This window comes from Paroedura picta, chromosome 18, assembly GCF_049243985.1.
Source record: "Paroedura picta isolate Pp20150507F chromosome 18, Ppicta_v3.0, whole genome shotgun sequence".
Lineage (NCBI taxonomy): Eukaryota > Metazoa > Chordata > Lepidosauria > Squamata > Gekkonidae > Paroedura > Paroedura picta.
The window spans coordinates 9384577-9405674 of NC_135386.1; the positions used below are offsets into that span (position 1 = coordinate 9384577).

Consider the following 21098-nt stretch of genomic DNA (forward strand, 5'->3'; position numbering starts at 1 on the left):
GTCCGATGGAGGCAGCCTCCCATCCTGCTTTGCTCCTTTCCCCTTTCCCAAAAATGTCTCTTTTGGAAAAAGGTGCCTGCTTGTACCTTTCTTTCCATTGTGTCCCCAAGTCCCACCAGTCTGCCCCCTTGATCACCTCCCACCCTTACCCCCAAAGTGCCTTGAATGTAATTTTTAAAAACAACAACAACCCTGGGTTATAGCGTTGTAATGCTGCTGTGCTTTTTTAAAAACTTAGAAACAGCATTGTAATCTGATCAACCCTTTTTTTTTTGAAAGGCAGATTTTTCAGAACAGAGAGGGAGGGAGGATGGCAACAAGGAAGGGGCATGCCCTTCCCCCCAAAGTGTCTTGAATGTAATTGAATGACCATATATGGTCACATTGAGCCCCCCCCCCAATGGCCACTGATGGGCCTGGAGGGGAAGGGGAGGGGCCCGGGTGGGCGTGTCCACAGCTCTGCTTCCCAACATCTTCTGCAAGATTGCGCCACTTCTGGGGGTTCTCAAAGCCTGCAGAATGTTTTGGGGGTTTCTCAACGGTACAAAAGTTCAGAAAGACAGGACTGTGTTGTGAACTGCCAAGGGAGTGTGGTATCGAAACCGAACAACTAAAGAAATCAGTGAATAAATAGATTCCCATCCAGGCCTCTGTCATCTGTGCCGGGTTTGAGAGTTAAATTAAAATGAAATGGCAGAGCCATTCACTGTCCCCTCCTTCCCTGTTTGGGTGACTCACCATGCTGGACGTATGCTTGGAGGAGCGGCTTTTTGACTGAGGATGAAGGATGTTCTTGAATCTCGGCTGGAATTTCATAATCGTGTTATAACAGCTGTGGACCCACCCGCGGAGCCCTGTGGTTAATGTCAACACCTTATCTATTAAAGACCAGTTTGTATAAGAATGTATAACAAATTCTAAAATATCGCTGCCAGGAGCTTAAGCGCTTTCTCCCTCATGCCACACTCAACCCCTATTTTCTTCCAAGCGCATGGGAGGTGCAGTGCTCGACTTTGTCAGCCGTGGCTGGTTGCTTGTATTTGCCCAGATTTACAAAAATGAAGACATTCCGATACACTAACAGTCATCCGAAGCAGAGTTAGGCCCATATAAGGCCACGGATGTCAATGGATTTCAAATTGGGTTAACTCTGTTTGAGATCATAGAATCCTAGAATCATAGAGTTGGAAGGGGCCATACAGGCTATCTAGTCCAACCCCCTGCTCATAGAATCATAGAATCATAGAATCATAGAATCATAGAATCATAGAATCATAGAATCATAGAATCATAGAATCATAGAATCATAGAGTTGGAAGGGGCCATACAGGCCATCTAGTCCAACCCCCTGCTCAACGCAGGATTAGCCCTAAGCATCCTAAAGCTGGATCGTGCCGTAGGAACTTCCGTGTTGTGTTGTTGAATGCAGTGGAATTTAAGAAAAGGTGCCTGTTTGGCATGCATTAGAGGGCTTAAATGAATGTTGTGTGTGTGTGTGTGTGTATTTGGGAGTGGGGTTGGATGTGAAGGCTTAGTTGGCAGCAGGATCCTATAGGGTTTTCAGTAACAACAACAAGAAAAAGCTGGTTTTCTTTATACCCTGCTTTTCCTTACCCAAAGGAGTCCCAAAGCAGCTTAGAAATACCTTTCCCTCCCTCTCCCTACAACAGACACCTGTGAGGTAGGGGGGGCTGAAAGAGCTCTAACAGAGCTGTTCTTGCAGAGCAGAGAGAACTGTGACTAACCTAGCATGTGGCAGCATGTGGAAGAGTGGGGAATCCAACCCGGTTCTCCAGATTAGAGTTCACCACTCTTTAAACATTACACCCATTGCTGTTCAGAGACATTCAGAGATGGCTTACCACTGCCTGTCCCTGCATCATGGTAGGGATATTCCCTGGTGTTTCCCCTTCCAAATGCTGGCCAAAGCCAACCCTGCTTAGCTTCTGAGATCTGATGAGATTGGTCCAACCTATGCTATCCAAAGCCCATTCTGCACATGTTGGATAATGCACTTTCAGTGTGCTTTTCTGGATTTTCTTGTGCAGAACAGGAAAATCTGCTTTTAAAGTGCATTGAAAGTGCATTAACTTACGTGTGCGGAATGGGTCTCTCTCCATTTTACTGTAGTCAAACTTTACTTCAATTGTCACATTAGTAATAACAGAGCTGGAACCCTGATGCTCAGTGAATCAATATATACCTCCCTGGCATAATGCCCAATTGAGAGTAAATACTTAAACCGGATGCCGCCAAGTGAAGTGAGAATAGCGGGGACCCCTATTGTGTGAGAGAAGAGGGGACTACAGTTTACACGATGATCTGACCCCCTCTCCTCCCTCCTCCTGCCCTGTGTCTGGGGCTGCTGCGAGACTTCCCACAATCTCGACAAGCAACCACAGTCTAGTGTCCAGTTTTGCTAGACAAATTCAAGTTAGACAAAGTCAAAAAAAAAAAAGAGAGAGAGAGAGAGAGACATTTGGAACCTGGAAAATGGGAACAGACGGAGACTGTAAACAAAAAAGGGGGTGGGGGAGGGGAGGGAGGTACGAGTATGGGCCGTGTTGGAGAGGAGGAGTGTCCTCTGAGGAGTTAGAAAGGGTGTGTGTGCGTGGGAACTAATCCGAAGGAATCTTTACGGTTTTGATTTAACTTCGGCTTTTGAGTCGGGGGGGGGGGGGAGATCTCCCCGAAAGAACTTTCAAATAAGCCAGAGATAAAGCAGCCAGAAAGTGAACTGAGGAATGAAGTAAGGAGAAGCTATGCAAAAGCCAAAATTAATTCAGAATGAAGTGCGTAGTGAACTCGATGAGAAAGCAGAATAGCTTAAAAAAAAAACCTGATGGAAATGTGCTGTGAAAGCAAGGGGAAACGACTATGCAGAAAAGCCCTACATTTGCAGTTATGCTAGAGTAAGGGGTTCAGTGGTCATTTTAGCCCTGTCCGTGCAGTATAATTCAAGGTCAGGAATGTACACATAGCTTCAGTTATTAAGGTGGCATTTTTAAGACTCTATGGGAATTTTCTTTTATTGTGGAGAGCCAGCTTGGTGTAGTGGTTAGGAGTGCGGACTTCTAATCTGGCATGCCGGGTTCGATTCTGCACTCCCCCACATGCAACCAGCTGGGTGACCTTGGGCTCGCCACGGCACTGATAAAACTGTTCAGACCAGGCAGTGATATCAGGGCTCTCTCAGCCTCACCCACCCCACAGGGTGTCTGTTGTGGGGAGAGGAAAGGGAAGGCGACTGTAAGCCGCTTTGAGCCTCCTTCGGGTAGGGAAAAGCAGCATATAAGAACCAACTCTTCTTCTTCAGTAATCTCAGGGCTCTCTCAGCCTCCCCTCCCTCACAGGGTGTCTGTTGTGGGGAGAGGAAAGGGAAGGCGACTGTAAGCCGCTTTGAGCCTCCTTCGGGTAGGGAAAAGCGGCATATAAGAACCAACTCTTCTTCTTCCTTATTTTAGGGGTTCCTTAGCTGATAGTAATAATCTGGCATGTCATTTGGCCAAGATACTTTTTAAAGGGAAAACTCTGCAACTTGTTTTTTCTAGCTGGGTTCAGCATAAACTTGATGATGAAGTCACTCAAAGATATATTGCGTATTCTGAGACTAAACAGTAATAATCACGACGACTGAATACTGATATGTGTTTGTCAGCTCTAAAATAGGTGGCAGAAATTTTGGCTTGAGGTTATAGCTCTCCCCCGTGCCCCACCCACGATGCTAGCTGAGCAATAGCTTGTGTGAACACGTATTCACTCACAATGGACACACCATGAGCCTCAGTGGGAAAAGGAGATTATAAACAAAGCCAATAAATAAATAAAAACAGAAAAGGAGTTTTCCATGCCAATATTTCCCCAACGGGTATGGGAATGATTTTTTTTTTAAACAGTGTAGATATGTTTTTAAATGATGTTAGTTTATGCTGGCTTTTCATATAACAGTTCTGAATGAACAGTTATTTATGCAGCCAAGTTTACTTTTTTGCATGCAGAATTTTTTTTTTTTAGCAACAGCATCAAAGCGTCACCCAGGCATCTGTTTGGACAGTCTGAACATTTTTTTAATAGCCTCTCGTATCTTATCAGAGGGAAGCTCTTTGCATTTACCTTAATGGGCTTCTTTTTTGGCCCATAGGGTGTAAGAGGAGTTTGGATGCAAAATGCCTTTTATGTTATATACCAGCTTAAATGGACTTCGAGGAATGGTAGAGGACAGGAAGGCCTGGAGGATCATTGTCCATGGGGTCGCGATGGGTCGGACACGACTTCGCACCTAACAACAACAACAACAACTAGCTGCAAAGCCCATTCCTAAGAATGGGCCTTGAAAGGGTCCCCTCCCCTGGCCCCCGGCCAGGCACCTTAAGGTGGCTTTGGCTGCAACTCGCAGCCAAATCAAGTAGGGTGGGTGGGGGCTGGGCAGCTCATTAGCAGGGCCGGGACAGAGCTCCTTAGCAGGCAGTCAGCAGGCCAGGAGGCCCTCGTTAGCAGGTCAAGAGGCCCTTGTTAGCCGGCCCTCCACCACAACCCTTTGCCCAGGGCCCTCTCCCCTTACCTGCTGCTGGCTCTAGGCACTGAGGCATGTCTGAGAGCAAAGAGTCTAAAGTCCAGGGATGGAGGGGAGCTGCAGGGGAAGGGCCAATCAGGATGCAGCTGGCTGCACCCTGGTTGGCCCTATTCCAACTTGGACAGCTGGACACGTTCCAGCCCCCCAGGCTGTTTCACAAATATATAAAGGAACCATGAATAAGGATAATCACCAACAGAATCTATAGCAAAATTGCCTTATGAATCAAGGAATATTCAAATGGGGGGGGGGCAGAATGCCCACAACCAGATGCCAACACGCAACACACAACACACAATTTGCTCAGGCTGTTTTACAGCCAACTTTCAAGCAACCATCTCACCACCAGCTAAAACAGGCTTTCTTGACGGCCACGGAAGGATTTTCCAAATAGGCGGGAGTTAATTAATTGTTTACATATTTTAAAATTTATTAAACATTTATCAGGCGATATGACCATATGTAGTCATGTCAACCCGCCCACCTCTCCCAAAGTGGCCAATGAAGGGCTTGAAGGGAGTGGGAAGGGGAGGGGCCTCAGGTGGGCGTGTCCACAGTGATGCTTCCCAACCCTATTCTGCATGATGGCGCTACTTCTGGGGTTTCTTGAAGCCTGGAGAAGTTTTGAGGGGTTTCTCAAGGGTAAAAAAGTTGAAGAAGGCTGAGCTAGAAGAACAACTCAGGGGCCAAATCTTTGTTCCAAGGATTGGTGCCATTAAGCACCAAGGAAAGTTGCTGCTTCATAATTCAGCATGGTGGGGTGTGGTATAATGGTCAGATTGCTGGACTAGGAATGTAGAGATCCACACTGCCATGGAAACTTGCTCCAAGCCTCATCTACCTCACGGGATCGGGATAATAAAATAGAGGAAAGGAGAACAAGGTAAACTGCTTTCAATCCCCATGGACGAGAAAAGGTAAAGGTAAAGGTAAAGGTATCCCCTGTGCAAGCACCGAGTCATGTCTGACCCTTGGGGTGACGCCCTCTAGCGTTTTCATGGCAGACTCAATACGGGGTGGTTTGCCAGTGCCTTCCCCAGTCATGACCGTTTACCCCCCAGCAAGCTGGGTACTCATTTTACCGACCTCGGAAGGATGGAAGGCTGAGTCAACCTTGAGCCGGCTGCTGGGATCGAACTCCCAGCCTTATGGGCAAAGCTTTCAGACGGCTGCCTTACCACTCTGCGCCACAAGAGGCTCCTGCCAGGGGCTAAATAAATCATGAATCAGAGCTTTTCTAATAAGATTTGTAACCCTGCACAGATGCTCCTGGTTGTCTCTCTCTGGAGTCATTGGAGCCTTAGGCCCAGTAAATGTCTGGCCTGGATTTTTATGGTCCTAGACCAAAACGCCTGCTGTGCCCTCCTCATGTTAAATATAGTGAAATACTTACCTTGTGAAGATGCTATATTCCATCCACTCCGCATGACATCACCAACCTCCTGTGTCTGGCCAGCCAACTGCTCGCTACATCCGCCATTTTAGTCGCCAACCTCCCGTGTCTGGCCAGCCAACTGCTCGCTACATCCGCCATTTTAGTCGCCAACCTCCCGTGTCTGGCCAGCCAACTGCTCGCTACATCCGCCATTTTAGTCGCCAACCTCCCGTGTCTGGCCAGCCAACTGCTCGCTACATCCGCCATTTTAGTCGCCAACCTCCCGTGTCTGGCCAGCCAACTGCTCGCTACATCCGCCATTTTAGTCGCCAACCTCCCGTGCTTGCTACATCCAACTGCTTGCTACATCCGCCATTTTAAAGCGCTAGTTGGGGAAACCCAGTGATGTGCGGAGGAGAGGTGCTTATTAATCCCGTTGTTCCAGTACCTGGCAGTTATTCAAACCTGACCTGGGGATGTTTGCTGCATCTCAAGTGAAAGATGCTTCCATGGCCGGTTTTCTTCTCTTGTGCTGCCCTGGATGGCCCAGATGAGTCTGAAATCGTCAGATCTCGGAAGCCAAGAAGGGCCGGCCCTGGTTTGTACTTGAACGGGAGGCAACCAATGGCAGGCCACCTCTGCTTCTCTCTAAATCCACTATACATTGTTTGTCCTTTCTACTCCCACCACTGACTCTGTAAAGGTTGCACCCTCAGGTGGCTGTACTATAACAGAATGATTTTCTCGAGAAGGCGACGGAAATGAGGAATTCTGGGATACAAATATGCCTATTCATCCAATCTTAAGTGGAACTGCTAAGGGCAGAACCTTCACAGGGAGAGGGTGAATCTGCCAAGCAGAATCTCTTTTAATGTGTTTCAGAAAGCTCTTCCCCTCTTCCTTTGGCTCGGGCAGCTGTTTTGTTTCCAGCATCTCACTCTCCAAAGCCTGTTTGGCAGGGGCTTCAGAGTATCAAGCAAAGCAAGAAGCCTTGCTGGTGCGTCGTGAAAGAGACCGGCCCCGCCGCATGGCGTCACCTTGAGCACTGTCATCCCTGCTAAGTGTAGCTCATTAAGCATTAAACAAAATGTTCCCGGACCTTTTTCATGAGTGGAATAACTCCTCACTTGGCGGTTGTTTTAAGAGGTTTGCCAACTTTCTCCCGTAATAAACATGTTAATTTTTTTTAGAAAACCTTCCCTTGGTGTTTTCGTTTGGTCGTAAAAATACATTCCATGCCAAAACTTCTTTGCCAAGCCTAAGGCGGCATTGCTCTCCCCCGGTACTTTGTCTAAACTCTTTGATGTCTACGCAGGGAGAGCAGCCGGCATTCAGAAATCAGTCACAACTCTGCTGTCTGCAAATGAGACCCTTAGTGCTGTAATAAACTGAGCGGTGGTTTGGGGAGGGGAAGCGGTGCAACTGCATCTCGTCGTGATTGGCTGAAATGCCTGATGTCACGGGAGGAGTGGCCGGCGTGGCCTAGCACATCTGGCTTGGAGAAAAATACACGTTCGGCTTCCGGGGTAAGGGCTTTTCCGCACGTGATAAATATAGTGAAATGCTTACTTTGTGAAGACGCTATATTCCGGCCACTCCGCATGACATTGCCAACCTCCTGTGTCTGGCTAGCAAATTTCTTGCTACGTCCGCCATTTTAAAGAGCTAGTTGGGGAAATGCGTAAAATGGACTCCCCAAGCTAAAAGCACTTTCCCCCAGCGGACAACCAGCACACTACACGCTAAAGAAATAGGCGTTCAATCGTGCAGGCAAAGCCAAAAAGAATTTTTCCCCAAAGTTGTCACACAAAGCATGCCCCTCTTCAAGACTCGTGATTCCATAAGGGATGGCGTTATAAAAATCACAATGCATCTATGATTAGATGCGTGGCCGTTTCAATGGAGAACTGTATGACACTCCCACCCCTTCAGGAATTTCCCACCCCACAAAGGTAACCCCTTTTTTATGACACATCGTAGATCAGGAGTGGCCAAACTGTGGCTCTCCAGATGTCCATAGACTACAATTCCCATGAGACCCTGCTGGGCATTGCGAATTGTAGTCTATGGACATCTGGAGAGCCACCGTTCGGCTACCCGTTTTTATTATTATTATTATTATTATTATTATTATTATTATTATTATTATTATTATTATTATTATTATTATTTAATTTTTAGACTGCCCTTCTCCAAATAGGTCTCAGGGCGGTTTACAACATAAATAGTTAAAACACAATAAAATCCCCATAAAAACCCCAATTAACATCAGCAAAAATTACATATAACATATAGCGGTGGTGGTCACAATTCTGATCTTAGTTCAGCCTGGTGGAGAGAATAATATTCAGAAGAGGGTGGCACCAATACAATACATCTAACCATGATCTCGGTGTTAGAGATCTCAATATTGGGTATGAGTATTTTCCCTTTCTTGGGTATGAGTATTTTCCCTTTTCTTCATGTGCATGCAATTATAAACAACCACACTTTAAAACCAAATAACAAATTAGGGTCGTCTTCAGCTTCCCCTACCACCAATCCCAGGCCTTTCATTCTGTTTGGCTCGAGCGTAGTAATGTAATGTTTTTGCCCGCATAGTTGACTCAAGTTACTGAATATTCTTCACATTATGCTACTATTTGCCTGGTTTCCAGGACAAAGCAATAAATTGTCGTTAATCCTGTAGTATTAACAGAACAAACATGATTCTGTTTTATCAGCAAGGAATCATTGGAAAGATAGCAGCAATGTACAAATCTTTTTTTCCCCCCACCCTAATCAGTTTTCAGCAAATCGCTCTTGAGAGGATCATATACAAGAAAATATTTGTCTGTAGGTAGGTGATTAATGATGCTCCACTGATAAAAGCCGCATTGTTTAAAAAGCGCTTATAAATCGCCCTGTCCGTACAGTCATTTCCTGTAATCTGTCATTGTGTTTCAAAAATATAATTGCGAGAGACATAAAACTGGCGTCCACGGCCACAGATGTAAAGCGGTGGAATGAGTCACACAGTGGACTGGGACTGGTGGGATCCTCATGTGAGATCCTGTACAGGATACCTTTCACATTGTGGTGGCTCGTGAGGTTCATTTACGCTGCCTGATCTTCATGCATGACAGCATTCTCCGTCCTCTTTCTACTGTTTCGTTATGAAATGTGGAACGGCATCAGGATTCCTCCCCCCACAGTGTAGTTCACTAATGGAATGGGCTGCCTAAGGAGGTGGGGAGCTCTCCCTTCCTGGTGGCCTTCAAGCAGCGGCTGGACAGATCCTTCTCCTGGATGTTTTAGGCTGATCCTGCATTGAGCCGGGGGTGGGACTAGGTGATCTATAGCAGGGATAGTCAACTTGTGGTCCTCCAGATGTCCATGGACTACAATTCCCATGAGCTCCTGCCAGCAAATGCTGGCAGGGGCTCATGGGAATTGTAGTCCATGGACATCTGGAGGACCACAGGTTGACTATCCCTGTCCTATAGGGTCCTTTCCCACTCTAGGATTCTATGGGTCTGGTTCACCAATGGAATGGGCTTCCTAAGGAGGTGGGGTGCTCCCCCCCTTTCCTGGTGGTCTTCAAGCAGCGGCTGGACAGATACTTATCCTGGATGCTTGAGGCTGATCCTGCATTGGGTTGGACTAGGTGTCCAGGATGGCCCCTTCCAACTCTATGATTCTACGACTGAAACCCATGCCTGACATAATTGCACTGCTTCCTGTAGGGTCAAGCAGTTCTCATAAGTCTTTAATCGTGAGACCGTCCCTTTGCTGTTACTTAAATTTCTTCCTTTCTTTTTAATGGAAGGTCCTGGAGCTGTGGTTCTACAGCTCACCTTAAGCAATCGGTTTAATAAGAACCAAAACAGAAGCCCTTTAGACAGCAAACAGAAAACATTTCTCTAGCGCTCCCTGGCAGTACCAGTCCATAGACTGGTCCCAACCCATGGGAAGTTGGTTTGTTTTCTGAACGGATAATAGGATTCCAGTTGTCACATTTCCTTTAAATCCAGGCTCCTGCTGGCTTCAGAAGTCCCTACCAGCCCGCATGCCACCAGGCGAGAGGCCAAGTCACATTGTTGTTGCATGCCTTTGTTTTGTACGGCCTGGTTAAATGAGGCCTAATGCTAGTTCCAAGCCGTTTGCTCGGAAACGGAGATGGGTCCTTGGTCCCCGTAAACACCCCTGGCATATGACGGCATTGAGACTGTTTTTGCATGGCGTTTTATCAAGGCACATGGGTCCTCGCAAGGATTGGTACGTCCCTGCACAGAATGAACCTTGATTGGCCCACAGATGTGCAAGAATTCCTGTTTTTGCCTTGTTTTATTAGAATGTAAGGTTCTGGGTATTCTTCAGAAGCGACTCTGCGTCATCAGATCCGGTCTAATTAGCGGTCCCACCACAGCCTGGATAACTATGCCTCTTAGGGAAAGGAGGCAGCAGGCTGGACAAAGGTGCCAGAGAGGAGAGCTGAGACTCCGCCTCCTGACATTCCTGATACTTTTAAGCAGTGACGCTGCTTGTTCGGGCCCCCTCCAGGGCAATCCGGACTTCTCCCACCCAATCAGAGTGGAAGAGAAGCCGTAGGCCAGGGGTAGTCAAACTGCGGCCCTCCAGATGTCCATGGACTGCAGTTCCCATGAGCCCCTGGCAGGGGCTCATGGGAATTGTAGTCCATGGACATCTGGAGGGCCACAGTTTGACTACCACTGTGTCTAGCTCATTACCCCCTCTGGTTGAGGATCTCCCTTGAGTCACCTAACTCAACTGAAAATGAGAAGCAGTTTGCCACCATGAAGACTCAGCTCTCGAAATCTCCGGACGGCCTCTCCTACTGGATCCGTGTTGATGCTAAATTAATTTGGGCCATTGTGAAGTCAAATTAATCTGCTCAATCCAGTTTTATGGGCTGATTCATTGTCCCAGCTCTTCAATAACCCTCATACTACCATGTCCGTTCTCGTAGACGGGGAGAAAAACTTGTTTTACAATAAACTGGGGCATTATCAGAAAATTATAAAAAGAAACTGGATGTTTTGTAGTAGAGAATTTATATGGACAATCCTATCTGGGAACGAGCTTTTTCTGACTTGTAAATTCTGGCCAAGTGAGTAAGTTGCCAGGAGTATTTTTAGTACCTTTATAAGTTGTCCATTGAAATCCTGGAAAATCTCTCTAGAAAACTGGATAAATTGGCCACACATTTTTACAGCCTTTTATAATAAAGAGAATATTTAGAAGGGATGGGGTGGGGGGGGGGGAGAAATACCCTTCTACCTTATTTTATATAATATTTGGTAATGAAACTTTCTGGCTATAAATGTCTAAATCTGTCTTTCTCAACCAGGATTTCGTGAAACCCTGGGGTTTCTTGATTGCCCTGGATGGGTTTGCTGAGTGGGCGTGAGTTAATTAATTCTTTATATATTTTAAAATTTGTTAAGCATTTAGTGGGTGACATGACCGTATATGGTCATGTCGACTCACTCACCCCTCCCAGAATGACCAATGACGGGCCTGGAGTGAGAGGGAAGGGGAGGGGCCTCAGGTGGGCGTGTCCACAGCTCTGCTTCCCAACCATATTCTGCACGATCGTGTCACTTCTGGGGTTTCTCGAAGCCTGAAGAATATTTCAGGTGTTTCTCAGCAATCAAAAAGTTGGATAATACTTGGGATAACTAATGTAACAAATTGTAATGTATGGAAATGAAAGTTTATCTGTCTTGATGGCTGGTGGGTAATGGCCACTCCCAATGAAGCAGCTGTTCTTTCCCCATTATCCTAGAGAGCACAGAATCCCCCAATACGGCAAACCTTACCATTGGTTCTAAGTATAACCATAGCATTTTAATCTGCTGAAAACCGAGGTGTGTGGTGCAGAGAGTGCAGAATCGGGATCCTGTGCTTGGTTTATTTATTTATTTCCCCGCAAACCGGCTCAGGGCGGTGTACAACATCTCATTCACATAAAAGCACATAACATTGTTTAAACAGATCATTAATTCATTTAATAATCACTATTAGTTTGGAGCAGCAAATAATTGGGGTCGTAAGCCTTAGCACCGGCTGGTAGTGTCAACAGTCCCAGTTTTTTGTCAGTTCTTCCGGGACAAGAGTGTAACCAGGGGCATCTTCCTAGTAGGGAGGGCTCAGCCGATGTTGCTGTTTTGCTGGCCCCAACCAAAAGCCCGGTGGAAGAGCTCTGCCTTACAGGCCCTGCGGAACTTTGTCAGCTCCATCAGGGCCTGGAAGTGTTCCAGGAGCTTGTTCCCCCAGATGGGGACCAGGATGCAAAATGGCCTGGCCTGGGCTGAGGACAGACATCCCTCCTTGGAGTCCCCTTCAAGACTCTTGGTGCCGGACCTAACGTCAAGACCTTCCCCCCCATTTGATAAAGTTAGTACTACCCATCTGGTTCAGGCATGCATGTTCAACACTTGATGTTCACCACTTGATGCTTGAATGTGCAAGCCAACTCCCATTGTTAAAGTGCCACGCTGTGAAGCACGAACGTACTAGAATCATAGAATCATTTTGCGATGGCCTATGGCCTAGTGCAATAAAGTTTGACGACTTGATAGAATCATACTGTTGGAAGGGACCTCCGGGGTCATCTAGTGCAACCCCTGCACAGTGCAGGATACTCACAACTACCTGCCCAGCCACAGTGACCCCAATTTCATGCCCAAATGATCCCCTCCCCCCAGACACACCAAAAATCTCCAGAATCCATCTTGGCCTGGAGGGAATCTACCTACCATAGAATCATAGAATCACAGATTCCTAGAATCATAGAATCATAGAATCACAGATTCCTAGAATCAGAATCACAGATTCCTAGAATCACAGATTCCTAGAATCACAGATTCCTAGAATCATAGAATCATAGGATCATAGAATCACAGAATCCTAGAATCCTAGAATCATAGGATCATAGAATCACAGAATCATAGAATCACAGAATCCTAGAATCCTAGAATCCTAGAATCACAGAATCATAGAGTTGGAAGGGGCCATACAGGCCATCTAGTCCAACCCCCTGCTCAACGCAGGATCAGCCCAAAGCATCCTAAAGCATCCCACATGACAATTAGCAGTTCCCTGGGAATGCAAGGAAGGGCCACAAGAGACAACCACTGGCACACCCCTTCCTGCCCACCCTCTAATAACCTGCCTAGGTTCATAAAACCAGCTAGCTGTTGGAGTCACACATGCTAATCGCCGAAGTAGCAGTCATAAAATCACGGACAGCTCGAGGAATTCCAAAAGCAATTCAAATCCTAGCGAAGATCCGATGCATAATTACGGAGAACTAAGCCCGGCTCCCTCTAGCCGGCCTTCTCCCTCCATAAGGATCAGAGCGCCACTGATTGTACCTCAGAAGGAGCTCCCAAACAATGCGCAGTTGTTCAGCTATTAAACGGAGGGCCTCGATAAGAGCAGATTTTTCTGAATCGTATCTGGTTCCAAAACAATATCTCATTTTCCTTCGGACGATCAAAGCCCTTGTGCGTGCCAGTGAATCTGTCCTCGTACTCATTGGAGTCCACTGTTGCCCGCGGTGTTGATTTAAACTCCAGCTTGTCCAAATCATTTGTCCCACGGGAAAAGAGTTAAAGGTAGTTTGAGCCGGCCTGGTAATTTACTAGCAAAATAATATTTGATTTACTAGCTGTCAGCTTTCATCAAATCTGTGCATTATATTTGCCTGTGCTGTGAAACCCAATTCAAATACCAGGGAAGTGGCATGACTTATGCGGTGAAGAATCTGGGGCTTCACAGTCAGGAATTAAATCAATAAGTTACAAACATGCACTCAGGGGTAATATTTTGGTTTTGGGACTCTGCCGGAGAGCGGCCGGCCAGTGTTGTTTTAAAAAGGGTTTCGCTGGTTTCAGGTGGCGTTTGCTGAACTTTTGATATCGAAGGGCGTTTCTAGACCAAAACGGGAGGCTTGCTCAAACTTGTGTCTCGGTGAGAAATGTGGACTATAAATAAATAAATTTAGAGAGATGTATTTTTTCTCGTATCCCGCCCTGGAGCCTTGGGCAGGATTCCTCCTTGCAAATGCTCAGTTATTTTATTTCTGCGTTGTTCACTCTCCCCATTTAGAAGAAGAAGAAGGCGAGTTGGATTTTACACCCCATTTTTCACTGCCCGAAGGAGTCTCAAAGCGGCTTTCCCTTCCTCTCCCCAAAACAGACTCTGACAGGACTGCTCTATCAGAACAGCACTATCAGGACTGTGACTGGCCCAGCTGGTTGCCTGTGTCCCAGCTCGCCAGATTAGAAGCTGCCACTCTTAAGCGCCACACCAAGCTGGCTCTCGCCTGCACCATCCGCACATTGTGATGGGTCTGCGTTTCCCCAGCTGATAGACATCGGGAGGGCTTCTGCCCTTCTCAGTTATGGTGCTGGCTGCATCAGAGCGTCTCCTGAAACTGCTTCCCTCTGGAGGCGGTCACTCCCCATGCATCAGGAGTGTGGATGCTCTGGCATGGTGTCTTACTTGCTAGAGAAGTGACCTGACGGCTCTTCCCGCACCTGCAGCTCTTCCTGAGCAAGGCAAGGGCTTTGGCTCAGTGGCAGAACACCTGTTTTAGGTGGGACAAGCCCCACGTTCAGTCTATATCTTTAACTCGGTTAATGAACGGATTTAATTTTGTTTGTCCACATTTTAAATCACAGGGCAAATCATCCCCCCTTTCTTTTGTAACATCCACCCGATTTCCCCCTAGTCTTTCTCCGCCTTTTGACCATGGAACAGCCCCTGAAATAATTTTTCAGGCTTCGAGCGGAAGTGACACGCCCCCGGAAGTGACACGCCGCCGGAAGTGACATCACCATCTACGTTAACAGGCAGGTTCAAGGCGTTTTGTGGGGGGTAGGACATGGTTTAATGAGGGAGTGGGCAGGCAGGCTCTACCACCCTACACCATGAGAGAGAATACATGCTTGGGAGTGGGGAGGGGGAGCAATAGAACAGCTGGTTCCCTCGCTAGGGGCAGAATCCATTAAGGCTGGAGGGGAAAGAATCATAGAATCTTAGAATCATGGAGTTGGAAGGGGCCAGACAGGCCATCTAGCCCAACCCCCTGCTCAACGCAGGATCAGCCCTAAGCATCCTAAAGCATCCAAGAAAAGTGTGCATCCAACCTTTGCTTGAAGACTGCCAGTGAGGGGGAGCTCACCACCTCCTTAGGCAGCCTATTCCACTGCTGAACTACTCTGACTGTGAATTTTTCCCCCTGATATCTAGCCTAGATCGTTGTACTTGTAGTTTAAACCCATTACTGCGTGTCCTCTCCTCTGCAGCCAATGGAAACAGCATCCTGCCCTCCTCCAAGTGACAACCTTTCAAATACTTAAAGAGGGCTATCATGTCCCCTCTCAGCCTCCTTTTCTCCAGGCTGGACATTCCCAAGTCCCTCAACCTATCTTCATAGGCTTGGTCCCTTGGCCCCAGATCATCCTCGTCGCTCTCCTCTGTACCCTTTCAATTTTATCTATGTCCTTCTTGAAGTGAGGCCTCCAGAACTGCACACAGTACTCCAGGTGTGGTCTGACCAGTGTTGTATACAATGGGACTATGACATCGTGTGATTTTGATGTGAGGCCCCTATTGATACAGCCCAAAATGGCATTCGCCATTTTTCTCCTCCTTTTCTCCAGGCTGAACATTCCCAAGTCCCTCAGCCTATCTTCATAAGGCTGCAGACTCCTCCCTGATTGGGAATCTCTGATCTATTAGGTCAAAATGCTATTAGGCCATTTTAGGTTTCTTCACAGGGGTTTTAAAAATGGTGGGGCTCTGTGCCGTAGCATAAACTATTCTTCCCCCCCTCCCAGTAATTATTTGACAAGTACTTTGGCATGGGGTGTGTTTATCTTTTCGGGAAATACAAATCTAAAGTTTTCTTTGACGGTGGGGACCTCTCTGCCACCGCTTCTTAAAATATTTATGTCCTGCCTTCCCTCGTGGCTGGAGGCAGCCCTTCTGCTTCCACATGTACGTCATGTTATAATCATGAACAGCCTCCTGCTCTCCGTTGTTTAGGAGTCTGAAAGAAATTGCTGGGACGCTGCTGGGTGCGCTTCAAGTCCGGAAGGGCCGGAAGCATAATCTTGTGCAATATACCAACGGTTAGGTGTTCTTCATGCGCCTCTGCATCTCATGGCATCCGTACCACTGAATCTGCTCTGAACTTCACAGTACGCTAATTACCCCTCTGCTGGACTATCGTCACTCAAACGGAAAATGTCGGACGATTGCTGGAAAGACCTGCAGTCTTCAGTCCCAGTAGCAAAGTTTCTGGCTATAGCTTGTAAAGCCCGACGACTGATAGGGAATTCAGGGCTAGGATAAAAATCCATAATTTTAAACTTACCTGATTATTTGTATGTTTTTTTGTACTAAACAGAGTTTGTTATATTTCTCTCTTTGATTTTTGGATCTTATAACATCCTGGTCTGTGACTATATATTTTAACTATCTACCTACCTACCTACCTATCCATCCACCCATCTCTCTCTCATCCCTCTCTCTCTCTCTCTCTCTCTCTCTCTCTCTCTCTCTCTCTCCCTCTTCCTTCCTTCCTTCCTTCCTTCCTTCCTTCCTTCCTTCCTTCCTTCCTTCCTTCCTTCCTTCCTTCCTTCCTTCCTTCCTTCCTTCCATATAGAATCATAGAATCATAGAGTTGGAAGGGGCCATACAGGCCATCTAGTCATAGAATCCTAGAACCATAGAGTTGGAAGGGGCCATACAGGTCATCTAGTCCAACCCCCTGCTCAACTCAGGATCAGCCCTAAGCATCCTAAAGCATCCAAGAAAAGTGTGCATCCAACCTTTGCTTGAAGACTTCCTTCCTTCCTTCCTTCCTTCCTTCCTTCCTTCCTTCCTTCCTTCCTTCCTTCCTTCCTTCCTTCCTTCCTTCCTTCCTTCCTTCCTTCCTTCCTTCCCTCTGCCCGCCCGCCTGCCCATCGATCCATCGATCCATCGATCCATCGATCCATCGATCCATCGATCCATCGATCCATCGATCCATCGATCCATCGATCCATCCATCCATCCATCCATCCATCCATCCATCCATCCATCCATCCATCCATCCATCCATCCATCCATCCATCCATCCATCCATCTATCTATCTATCTATCTATCTATCTATCTATCTATCTATCTATCTATCTATCATACTTATATACCGCCCTCCCCGGAGGCTCAGGGTGGTTTACATCATAACAGAGAACAATACATAAAACAGTCTGTAACATGTATAACTGATAACTAATAATTGTAACCAAAATAACAGCACAATATAACGGTATAATAATATAGTACTACAAACAGTACTATCTATCTATCTATCTATCTATCTATCTATCTATCTATCTATCTATCTATCTATCTATCTATCTATCTATCTATCTATCTATCTATCTATCTATCTATCTATCTATCTATCTATCTATCTATCTATCTATCTATCTATCATCTAATCATCTCACTCATACAACCCAATCCAAGCTGCATAAAGACCAGATCGGGCCTCTTTGTCAACATATTCCCTATTGCAATGGCAAAAATTAAGACATCCAATAAATTGGATGGTGGCAGCCGCTTCAGACCTCTGAGAAGCAGTTTCAGGAAGAAGAATGAGCTTCATAAAACTTCCTTTGTGGGCATGTCAGGGGGGATCTGACACTGCCAAACCCTGAGAGAGCCCACGATCTAGCTGTTGATATATGGACAGTGCAAATGTGATATTGCCCCCTGTGCAATGTGATGTGCCCCCTGATATTGGCAGCACAATAGTGAATGTGCCCAAGATGTGCTATTCTAGGCAGCAACCGGCATCTGAGTATTGCGTGTGGGTGGGGAGGGAACTGACTATATTCATCAGCTGCATTTTGGCCACCCCAGATAGAGAAATGTCCCAGTGCAGAAGTCATGGAAGCTCTTGTCTGTTTCCTTTCCAGTCCTCTTCCCCTCCCCACCCGCGACTCAGCACCCTTTTCTAAAGTCACAGGCAAAATTGAAACCTTCCCACCATGCCTTGGACCGCGTAGATGTCGGATTCAGATTGCAAGTTTAACAAAACCGTCTTTGGTTTGTTTGCATTTTAAAGCTTCTAAGCGGGGCGGCGGAAACATTCCAGACAAGAGGCAATAGCCAGAGTGTAACTATGAGTTGTGATTTTCGGTGCCACCGATGTTTTTGTTAACACCCCGTAACTTCCCCGCAGCGGCCATCGGGGAAAAGCGGCAGAGGTTGGCAGCTTTGCTCGAATCCTCCAGCAGGTGTCCGTGAAATGTCAGACTTGGGGAAGAGCCGGTTCACGCAGAAGCAAGTCTTCCCTGCCAAGATCTGCTTCCACAATGCCCCAGGTTCAGGGACAAGAGGGGTGCCCCGTGGCTTGCCCCCGGGACATTCCGCCCTCTAAAAAACATCAGAAGAGACAAAGAATTATGTATGGAAAAAGGGGACAGAGAGAACCCATAAGAGGAGAAGCCAGTCAATGGACTGTCCGTTTAGGATGGATGGGGTCTGGTGTCGTGGTGAAGAGCAGCAGCTTCTAATCTGGTGAGCCGAGTTTGATTCCTTGCTCCTCCACGTGCAGCCAGCTGGGTGACCTTGGGCTCCTCACAGCCTTAAATAGGCTGTAGTCAGCCTATGAATACCAGAGTTAGGAGGCAGAGTGGAAGGCCTTGGCCTCTAAATCCGATGGTTGGTCCTCCAGGGCTAGAGGTGGCTCTGATGCGTTAGAAGGCTTCATAGAATCATAGAGCTGGAAGGGACCTCCTGGGTGATCTAGTCCAGCCCCCTGCACTGTGCAGGACACTCACATCCCAATTGCTCATCCACTGTCACCTGCCACCCCCTTGAGCCTTCACAGAATTAGCCTCTCCGTCAGATGGCTCTCCAGCCTCTGTTTAAAGATTTCCAAGGATGGAGAACCCACCAGCTCCCAAGAGAGCCAGCTGGACAGTCATAGCTGATTATAGACTGCCTTTGTGTAAGGGGGCTTCATATGCTCATGAGGACCCCCTTTGCGGTATCTAGAAGGATAACCCAGGTTTTCTCTGCTGTTCATCACTGAGTTTTGAATCCAAAAGAAGAAGAAGAAGAAGAAGAAGAAGAGAAGAAGAAGAAGAAGAAGAAGAAGAAGAAGAAGAAGAAGAAGAAGAAGAAGAAGAAGAAGAAGAAGAAGAAGAAGAGTTGGTTCTTATATGCCACTTTTCTCAGCCCAAAGGAATCTCCAAGTTATGTTATACTGTCACCCGGTTTATCAATTAATAATATGAATGTTATTATATGTATGGTTTCATATATAGTTTCAGTTATATGTAAACTGCTCTGAGCCTTCGGGGAGGGCGGTATATAAATATGAATAAATAAAATAAAATAAATAAAATCATTACAATCAGCTTCCCTTCCGCTTCCCACAACAGACACCCTGTGAGGTAGGCGGGGCTGAGAGAGCTCTGGCAGAACTGCTCTGCAAGAACAGCACTATCAGAACTGTGACGAGCCCAAGGTCGCCCAGCTGGCTGCGTGTGGCGGAGTTGGGAATCAAACCCGGCCCTGCAGATTAGAGGCCCCCACGCTTAACCGCTCCACCCAGCTGGCTAGTGAACGGACTTTCAAAAAGAGGAGAGGGGAAATTGTTCAAAACTGGGAAGAGTTTTGCTTAAAAACATCTCTTTTCTTTAAAAAAAAAACAGCGCAGAAACATTATCACCCTCTCAACACCCGCCCCCACAGCCGTGATTTACTTTGGAGAAGTCGTCTCTGTTATTACTACCAGATTAGATCATCTGCCAAGGCTGAATCGTAACTGTTTAAAAGACGGGCAACTCGCACGGTGTTACTGGACTACTGAGTTACTGTTCTTTTCTGTCATGCTTCTAGACCTCAAGAATGACCCAGTCGGAGGAAGACAAAGAAGGAGGCTGGGACGCCTGGGGAGCCTGGAGCGATTGCTCCCGGACGTGTGGAGGAGGGGCTTCCTACTCTCTTCGGAGGTGTTTGAATGGCAGGTTGGTCCCTCGTGTCACGCGTGAGACTCTCCATGAATGATACAGGATCAGCCCATCTTCAAGGGACAGGCTGAAAGTCTTGTGTTGTATTTGCAAGGACATTGACTGCCCTCAGTCTGTCCAAGGAAGGCCCTTGGGGCAGCAAACAATTTAAAAAGACGTTAAAATCCACTTTTTAAAGCAATGCATGCACCTTATTTTTCTTTTAAGAAAAAAAGCTGCAATTAAAAACAAGAAGGAACCAAGAAGGTCAGGGCAGGGGTAGTCAACCTGTGGTCCTCCAATGTTCATGGACTACAATCCCCACGAGCCCCTGCCAGCAAACGCTGGCAGGGGCTCCTGGGAATTGTAGTCCATGGACATCTGGAGGACCACAGGTTGATTACCCCTGAGTTAGGGTATAAGAGAGGAAATGGCAATCATCAGCTGCTGGCTGAAGACAGTGATAGGAGGGGACAGATAAATACCCATGGGAAGGAGATTCCATAATTTGCATGCCGTGACCAAGAAGGCTCTTTTTTGGGTTGCAACCCATTTAGCATCAGATAATGGGGAACCTGAAGCTGGGTTTCTAAAACTGGTTGCAATGGGTGGGTAGGTTCGTCTAGGAGTGGGTGGTTCTTAAGGCATGCAGGTCCCAGACTATGTGCAGGGGTGGCCAAAGTGTGGCTCTCCAGATGTCCACGGACTACAGTTCCCATGAGCCCCTGCTGGCATAATGCTGGCAGGGGCTCATGGGAATTGTAGTCCATGGACATCTGGAGAGCCACAATTTGGAACCCTTGATGTAGAGCAGGAACTCCTTAAAGACCGACAAGGTAGACTTCTTCAAGATTGGTCAGATCCTGTATTTGATGATCTTTGACCCTGGAGAAACATTGGCTTTTGAGATGCTGCTTGACTCAGATATATCTTGTGACCCTTCAGCTAAGGTCCAGAGGACAAGAACTCTTTGGCTCCTGTCTCTAGGCACACCCAGGCCTTAAATACCCGTGAAAAAAAGCCAGGAGGAACAAAGCCAGCGAGATATTTTCAGCCAGCAGGCAGGATTTTCCATAATTCCTCCCCTGTCCACAGCACCTGGGGGAATGCTCAAGGCCCATGTAC

General features: G+C 46.9%; 1 protein-coding gene across 3 annotated transcripts in view; it reads left to right on the forward strand.

Moving 5' to 3' along the window:
- ADAMTSL3 (ADAMTS like 3) overlaps positions 1–21098 on the forward strand; it is a 231641-nt gene that overhangs the window by 75172 nt on the left and 135371 nt on the right. For all 3 annotated transcript variants that reach the window (XM_077317250.1, XM_077317249.1, XM_077317251.1), the window contains exon 4: positions 19864–19991. In XM_077317250.1, coding sequence (XP_077173365.1) covers positions 19864–19991 — 128 coding nt within the window. The remainder of the gene's footprint in view (positions 1–19863; positions 19992–21098) is intronic.